General features: G+C 30.2%; 1 protein-coding gene across 1 annotated transcript; it reads left to right on the top strand.

The window, feature by feature from the left end:
- The first annotated feature begins 2972 nt into the window (after window positions 1-2972).
- Window positions 2973-7717, top strand: LOC107009445 (cytochrome P450 90B1). The gene is made up of 8 exons (XM_015208781.2): window positions 2973-3487; window positions 3554-3878; window positions 4144-4296; window positions 4403-4639; window positions 4726-4818; window positions 4984-5062; window positions 5174-5280; window positions 7116-7717. Exons 1-8 carry the CDS (start codon window positions 3285-3287, stop codon window positions 7392-7394), a joined length of 1476 nt encoding a protein of 491 aa, XP_015064267.1. The 5' UTR covers window positions 2973-3284; the 3' UTR covers window positions 7395-7717.
- The last annotated feature ends 1478 nt before the right edge of the window (window positions 7718-9195 follow it).

Below are 9195 nucleotides of genomic sequence, written 5' to 3'. Positions count from 1 at the left end.
TTATAAAAATTAAAAAATAAATATTAAATCATTTGAGGATTATAAAATGATAAATTTTACCATCACAAATGTTATGACATGGTAAAACTTTTGTGTTTCGGGTATGAAAGAAAGTATTCTCTATCGAAGTTGTCTTCCTAAAAACTAAAGTAATTTTCTTCAAATATTTTTTTTTAAAAATTATTCTAATGAAAGTAAGGAAAGCCACGTTTCATTAAGTAATATTAACTCCACATTAATTATTGGAATATAACATTATATATGAAACATGTTTTTACTATTTCTTTTAGAATTATTTTAAGAATTTTCTTTTTTTGAAAAATAAATATAAACAAAATAAAAACCTAATACTTTTCTATCTCGTTTTTATATGATTTATTTTTTTCTTCTGTTTCAAATTATACATTTTTGTATTGAATAACAATTTAATTTTAAAATATATTTTTTATTATTAATAAAATGATTTATAGTTATATAAATATTTATCACTCATTTTAAATCATAAGTTTTTTTTCCTTTATTAAAATTTGATGATGCCGAATATAGCTAACTTATATAAAATGAGACGAAGAAAGTATTTAAAAATTCATCCATATTCCATACCAAACACAATGTAGCTAGATATAATTCACTTGGCCGTCGGCAGTCGTACGTGCAGCTTAGGGATGGGAGACGAGGACAATTGCCTAACTTTTGTACTTATGCTGTTTCATAAGTTTGATTCCACTACAAGCTTTAGAACAAATTATAATTCTATACAGTGTCTAAAATTCGAAAGATGATGTAATAGCTTAGAAAGCTTTTAGAAAACAGCAAAAAGTATATACTCCGCGCTTACGTTAAATTGATATTAATAATTTAATTATTGATTAGAGATTTAAAGTTATGTAAATATTACTTTGATTAGTATTGATTGTTGATTAAAGTTATGCAAATATTTCTCAAACAATATCTCCAAGGTTTGAGGTAATGTGGAGTTGGAGAGAGTTTTTGGCCATAAACTCTGGAGTTGGCCATATAACAGTTTAAAGCATTTGAAGAATGAACAATATAATATTAATATTATTATAATTTGTTATAAAATAAATTTTGACATATTTCAATATTAAAAGATAATTCATTAAGTAACAAGATAGTGTCACATTTCGGGCTATAAATAGTTGTTATGTGTAGAAAATAACAAAAGAAAAGTATGATTTGAGAAGTCTTCTTATTAACCAAGATAAGAAGATTCAATTAAAAAGAAAAATGTATAAAGGAGAACTTTCTATAGAAGAAATTGTCTTTGGTTTTGGTTGGATTTACAAATGACTAAGACAATTTTTATTTATACTTATAAATGAATGATTTTAATGCTAAGGATTTAGACTATTCTAATCATTTCGACAAATATCTTAGTAGACTATCTAGATTTTTTTAAGTATAAATATCAAAGACATTTACTCTACAAAATTTTAGAAAGTTCTACTAAATATCTAAGATACTTTTTGTACCTCAAAAAAAGCAATTTTAGTTTTTCACACTCCTCTTTAAAATAATTTTTTGGAAAGTATCCCACACTTATCTTGAAAGAACGATCAAACGAAGCTTTATGCCACATCTTAATGAATATCTTAGCAATTTCTTTCGTACTCCTCTTACTTCGTCAAATAATAAAGATTTTTCATTATCGAATGATCTATATAAATTATCTCTATGCTGAGTTCCTGAGCAACCTCTTTCTCGAATCCCAAAAAAATGATTTTTTTCAAATAAAAGTAAGAAAAAACACGTTCCACAACTAATATTACATTCCACAAATTAATTATTAAAATAGCGAAACATGATTTTTCCGACTTTTACTAGAATAATCATTTTAAATTTTTTTTAAGAAGCTTATTTCTCTAAAAAATAAAATTAAAAAAATGAAAACCTAATATACCCTTGCCTCGTTTTATATTCCCTCCGTCTATTTTTGTTCGGTGATGTTCTTTTCGAAAGTCAATTTAACAAATTTTCATAATTAAATTTGATTACATTAATTCAATATTTTAAATAAAAAATTTAAATATTAAAAAACTATACAAAAAAAAATAGTATTACAAATTATAATTTTTTACATATTAATATGAATATAAATCAAAATTTTTATAATTTGAAAAGGAAAATATGAGACGGACGGAGTATCACAAGAGTTCTTTGATACCAAACTCAACCTAGCTAGATATAACTCTGTGGCCGTAGACAGTCGTACGTGCAGCTCAGGGATCTCCTTCTGATCTCGAACTCTTTAAGTACTTATGCTGTTTCTTTTCTTCTCATATTATAATTCTTTCTAGTGTCTAAAATCCAAAGATGATGCATTAGCTTAGACTGCTTTTATATAGAAAACAGAAAAACTATATTAACCAAAAAAATATATATACTCGCAATTATATTACATTGATATCAATGATTTGATTGTTGGTTAGAGTTATACAAATATTATTATAAATCGCATTTATTATTATTAGAGTTATGCAAATATTACTCTGAAAAAATATCCCCAAGGTTTAGACTTGAGATAATGTGGAGATGGACATATAACCATTTAAAGACATTTGAAGAGCGAATAATACAATATTATTATAATTCATTAAGAGATAAATTTCGATATATTTCAATATTAACAACTAAATTCATGAAGTAACAAGATACCGTCACATTCTCGTATTTAGTAAAACATCATAATCTTTTAATAGCTTTAATGTAATCAAGAGTAATTAATTAATAGTTTTAATGTAATCAAGAGTAATATTCTCATATTTAATTAGTGCATAAATTAGTTGTTCAATTATAAAAGTGTGAAGGAAGTGAACGGCGTAAATGATAAACGACAAGAAAGAAGCCTATAAAAGCAAGATACTTTCCAAAAAGAGCTTCAGAAAACAGAAAGTTTCTTTATAACAGCATCTCAGAAGATTCATAGACGATGCTGCACATAATATAATACTCTTTTTTAAAAAAAATTTATACGGTGTTACAAATCTATATTAGAGCTTAATTATTTAAAATTCATATCGTGTAGGCCTTATTTGGACAGATACACACCCTATCAAGAAACTTTTTATATTTAGGCTCAAACTCAAAATATTTATTTAATAGAAAGCAGTCTCATACGCTGTATCACATCGTTAGGTCATAATATAATACTCTTATAAATACTGAGTACTATCTTATTCGAACCTCTGCTTCAGAAACAGAGCTTATTGAGTGTTGAAACTGAAAAAGAAGAAGAAAGAAATAGAGAAGAAGGAATAACATCAATGTCTGACTTAGAGTTTTTTCTTTTTCTTATTCCTCCAATCTTGGCAGTACTTATAATTCTTAATCTATTCAAAAGAAAACACAACTTTCAAAATCTTCCACCAGGGGATATGGGTTGGCCTTTTCTTGGTGAAACTATTGGTTATTTGAGACCTTATTCAGCTACTACTATTGGAGATTTCATGCAAGATCATATTTCTAGGTAAATCCTTTTTTTATTTTTGTGTTTGTTGAATTTTTGTGCTGAAAAAATTGGATCTTTTTTCAGGTATGGGAAAATTTTCAAGTCAAATTTGTTTGGAGAGCCAACAATAGTTTCAGCAGATGCAGGGCTAAACAGATACATTCTGCAGAATGAAGGGAGATTATTTGAGTGTAATTATCCAAGAAGTATAGGTGGGATACTTGGTAAATGGTCTATGTTGGTTCAAGTTGGACAAATGCATAGAGATATGAGGATGATTTCTCTGAATTTTTTGAGCAATGCTAGGCTAAGGAATCAACTTTTAAGTGAAGTTGAAAAGCATACTTTGCTTGTTCTTGGCTCTTGGAAACAGGATTCTGTTGTTTGTGCACAAGATGAAGCAAAGAAGGTAAATAAGTGGCTACGCACTATTTTGTTGTAGTTATTGATCGTATTTTTTCTTCTTTTTTTTTAATGTATTTTATCATGATTTTTTGCACTTCCATAATTTCCTTAAGGTGAGTGTAAAACACTCTACCTTTCAAGGTAGGGTAAGGTTTACACGTTCAATATGCTCTTTCAGACCTCATTTGTACGATTACACTGAGTATGTTATTGTTGATGCTACTCTAACTTTGGAAATTGTTGTTGTTTTGTGTGTGAAATTTCTACAGTTTACATTCAACTTTATGGCAGAGCATATCATGAGTCTACAACCTGGAAATCCAGAGACAGAGAAGCTGAAAAAAGAGTACATCACATTTATGAAAGGAGTGGTTTCTGCTCCATTGAATTTTCCAGGAACAGCTTACAGAAAGGCCTTACAGGTACCATTATAAATCACTAGGTCATGAACGTGCTTACCATCTGAACAACCCCTTTTACTTGTTCACTTATTTTCAAAGTTATGAATTATTTTTCTCTTTTCAACAGTCTCGATCAACAATTCTTGGATTTATTGAGAGAAAAATGGAGGAGAGGCTTAAGGAAATGAACAGAAACGAAAACGACCTTCTAGGTTGGGTTCTGAAGAATTCAAATCTCTCAAAGGAGCAAATTCTTGATTTGTTACTGAGTTTGCTCTTTGCTGGCCATGAAACTTCATCAGTAGCAATAGCTCTGTCTATTTTCTTACTAGAAAGCTGTCCTGCTGCTGTTCAACAATTAACAGTAAGCTCAAATAATCAAATACTTTTAGTGAATTTTCTTCTAGTCCACTCTTTAATATTTTTTTAACTTGTTGGTAATAAATTTAGGAAGAGCACTTGGAGATTTCCAGGGCAAAAAAACAGTCAGGAGAAACAGAATTAAATTGGGATGACTACAAGAAAATGGAATTCACCCAATGTGTAAGTTTATACGCTCTTATCAACTCATTTAAAAGATAACTGTTCGTACACAAAGTACGATTATTTTGTTACATGTTACATACACATTAATAGTGTAAAAATTCTATATACATTGATAGTAACACATAAGTAATGCTAAATTATTATTTTTTCCTTCACTTGTAGGTTATTAATGAGACTCTAAGGCTTGGGAATGTAGTGAGGTTTCTGCACAGGAAAGCTGTGAAAGATGTTCGATATAAAGGTATTATTGTATGATGATGCATGGCTTCAGCTTTAAAATCTGATTTGGTTTTGCCTTTTTAACAATCTTTTTGTTATTGTTCTGTTTTTCAACTTGAAAACTCAAAAAAAGGTTATGACATTCCATGTGGATGGAAAGTGTTGCCGGTGATTTCAGCAGCGCATTTAGATCCTTCACTTTTCGACCGACCTCACGACTTTGATCCTTGGAGATGGCAGGTTAGTCAATTTTGCATTTAAACCGACACTCAATTTAGTACACAAAACATCTCACGTTATTAAGGTCTTTAACTCAACTACTCTAGGGTGTGATGTATATCCAAATACAAGCATTAGTAAAAAGCTTTCACGACTCGAACTCGTAATCTATAAATCACACAAAGATAACTTTATTATTGTTCCAAGAGTCTGTCCAATTTTAAAAATCTTTAATAGATAAATGTAAGTAGTAAACTAAACCTTACAACTTTATGAGAAGAGCTAAAGGAAAGTTAAATTTGAAAGCAAAAAGTAGTTTTTAATGCATCCACCAATTTTAGTCGTCTTACGTCGTGGGATCATGTGATGAAAAATTGAAGGAACGCACACCTCTAATTTTAAGAACCAAATATGTGCTTCAGCTTTAAGATTGGAATGTACTTATTAAGCTACGTTAGGGGGATAATATTTTCCCAAAAGAGAAAACAATAATTAAATGGATAAGGGAGTGAATTAAGACTAGGTTGGGGAGAGTGGAAAAGAACATTCTATGTAGGCCGTTTGTTGGGTCGCATGATAGAACATATAAAATATCATCAATTAAAAGCAAGGTGGGATTTAGCCATCCTGGTAATCATAATAATCCACAGAAATGAACTGTCACAATCAATTCATGCACAGATGCTGCTGCATTATGCACGAAGTAAAACCCCACCTTAAGCTTAAAGATGGGAATTGGATGCAAATAATATAAGCAAGGACTCTATCAGGGAGAAATATGATGGGACGGACGAAATTCTCTTTTTTTTAGTCAGAGATTTTGAGTTCAAGTGTTCAGTTGGAATAGATATGAAGAGTAATTAGTGTTCGATTCATATGAATGATCATTTTCAAACCTTGTATATGTAATTAACAAAATAAGTATAAACATTTACTTTAAAACTCATATCAATTGAGCCGCAGTAAAATCCTTTAATTGAACCAATAAAGCTCAATCTTGAATTCTCCTATGGCTCTAGGACAATGACTTTAATACGTATATATTGGATGACTTCTTATTTAGTTATTTTCTTGAGAGAAAAAAAAATTGTCTCCATTTGACTTTATTTGAAGCAATCATTATAATAGCACTCTTTGAAATGCAATCTTTATGTTAATGTAATATGCTTTCTAGATTGAATTATCTTTTTTTTCTTTTTCGTATTTATCTTCTATCGATATAATATATTCCAACCCAAAATTAGTCCAAAGTCCTATAGGGGGTGGGGGAGGACCCAATCAAGGTAATTACACAATTAAAAGACTTGTCCAAACCCAACCCGCATGTGGGTGGTGGGGTTTTCATGTGCACGTGCACCTGTGCTTTTCATGGTGGCTCACCTCCACTCTACTCCATGCTGGTCCATCCATTTCCCATTCTATCCTCTGTCTTGGGGCCACAATTATTTTAATTCCTATTTGTCAAAAATATTCAAAGTGCATTTACTGCTTTCAGCACCAGTACTTGTTCCTCAGGATCTCAATGCAGATACTCACTTATGCAATTTTCATTTTCTTCTGAAATCTAACTTTAATTATCGAATGGCAAGTACTGTACCGCACAATGTGAAATGCATTGATAATGTCGGCAATATAGTTGAGAGGAACAAATGATACTTTATGTTTTACCATTTAAAGGGTATGAAGGATCTCAAAAAATGTATTTTTGTCATTTTCAATTGCTTTATTCCAAATAACAAAATCTCGAGCAACTTATTGGGTACTAATAGTTAATTGAATTTGTTGTCGTTGGTTCATCATACAAAAACGACACCTTAGATTTAAATTTAAAAGTGATGAGTAGTGTATTAATGCAGAACGCAGAAGAGTCGCCTTCAGGTAAAGGAGGAAGCACAGGCACAAGCAGCACAACAAAAAGTAGTAATAATTTCATGCCATTTGGGGGAGGTCCACGTCTATGTGCAGGATCTGAACTGGCCAAACTTGAGATGGCCATTTTCATTCACTATCTTGTTCTTAATTTTCACTGGAAATTAGCTGCACCTGATCAGGCTTTTGCCTATCCTTACGTAGATTTTCCCAATGCCCTACCTATCAATATCCAACATCGATCGTTAAATAAATTACATGACTAGCCCTAATTCATCGTATTAAAACTTACGTTCGCTCGCACATCGCATCGTCTATGGGTAAACATTTTATTATATTGTATAAATAAAAAATAGTTGCTGAACAAATGGGAAAGAGGATGGTACTTGAAATGATTCAAACCAAAGAGTTGTTTTGTAAATCTAGCTAATTATCTAGGAGGTGAAGCAGCTGCTACAGTTTTTGTTCTCTTTTTTTTTTGTTGCTTTATCTCTTCTCTTGTTTCTTTTTTTTTTTTCTTTCCGTTACGTAGTACATAATTTTCCATGTAATTAAATACAGCAAATTATTCGATTCTCCGTTTTTACTTTGTGGATATTCTATTTATTACTTTGCTACAAAATTCCTAATTAACAATGATATGCTCAATCGTGAATGTATGTTTTTAATATGTGATAACGCTATATGTCTATATCACCGAATTTCAATTTAACTTGCAATGATGCTCGTAAAGTAACCGTGGGTGTAAACTTTAAATATTGGAAGGGTGATTTGCACAAATTCATCACACTTTTTAGATTTCGCCCTAATTAAGAGATGTGTTATGAAAATAGCCTTCGCTTCAAAATTTGACACAATTTTCTAGAGTTTTTATTTGAAATTCGGTCCAGATTTGGCTCAACAGTAATGTTATATCTATTTGTTGGAATTTTTGGTCAAATCTCAATGGATCGCCTGAATTTTAATTCTTCAATATTTATGGCTGAAATTCCAGCAATCCACCTGTTAGTTTATTGTTCACCATCACATTTTAACTTTAAATTGAATTTGGTATACAACTTTCTAATACCCATTACCGACAAATTTCAATAATTAAATTCAACAGGAACCTTGCTTCACAAATTAATAGACCAACTTTGTCATATACAAAATAAGAATTTTAAAAAATCATGCTTCACAAAATCCAATAATGGATATCTAATATCTTGGGGATGTTCTCCCAACTTCTTGTTGAATTAAAATATGTAACACCAATGCATGGTCAAAATTCAATTAATTTTATGGTTGGCACATAATATACATCCCAAGTGATTCGCAATATCTAATAAAAATGCTCATAAATCGTGGATTTTCATTTTCTTATTGCATAGCCAAATTTCAACTAATCTTTTTTTGTTGGTACATACTTTTCTGATTGATTCCTTATTAAACAATGATGCTAATAGATTGACGTACGTGGATGTATGTGTAGAATATACGACATCATTAATTGTATGGACAAGTTTTAATTAATTTATGCTCATCTCTCATGAGTCACGTTGACGGAAAAAATATGCGTGGATAATATATAGATAAACATATTTAATTAATGATTAATTAAGTACTACCTCTTTAAATGCATGAAGTATCTATAATTGAATATATATTCAGCAATTATAATTGAGGAGCTGTGAGTCGTCTTATTCTGAAAAAAGTTGGAGAGGACAGTGTTGGGAATCAAAATAAGCCACAAAAATATAAAAGTAACTAAAATAAGCCACTATTTTAGTAAGTAACTAAAATAAGCTTAGTGGAAGAAAAAGTTTCACTATATCCAATTTTTTAAACGTTTTCCGTTACTGTCATAACGTTTATTTTTAATATATAACGGAACTTTTTCTTTCACTTTATAAAGTGAAACTTTTTATTCCACTTTATAAAGTGGAAGAAAATCTTCCACTTTATAAAAAGTTACTTTTTCATCTTCACCTTCACCTTCTCTCCTTTTCCTTTTCATGACATTAAAAAAAAAAAATTCACTTTGAAGATGGTCCCAATCCGACAGTTTTAAGCGGCCCCACACTAAAC

The sequence above is a fragment of the Solanum pennellii genome, chromosome 2 (genome assembly GCF_001406875.1).
Source record: "Solanum pennellii chromosome 2, SPENNV200".
Classification (NCBI taxonomy): domain Eukaryota; kingdom Viridiplantae; phylum Streptophyta; class Magnoliopsida; order Solanales; family Solanaceae; genus Solanum; species Solanum pennellii.
The sequence above is the reverse complement of the archived record's forward strand: the minus strand, read 5'-3'. Positions and strand labels throughout refer to the sequence as shown.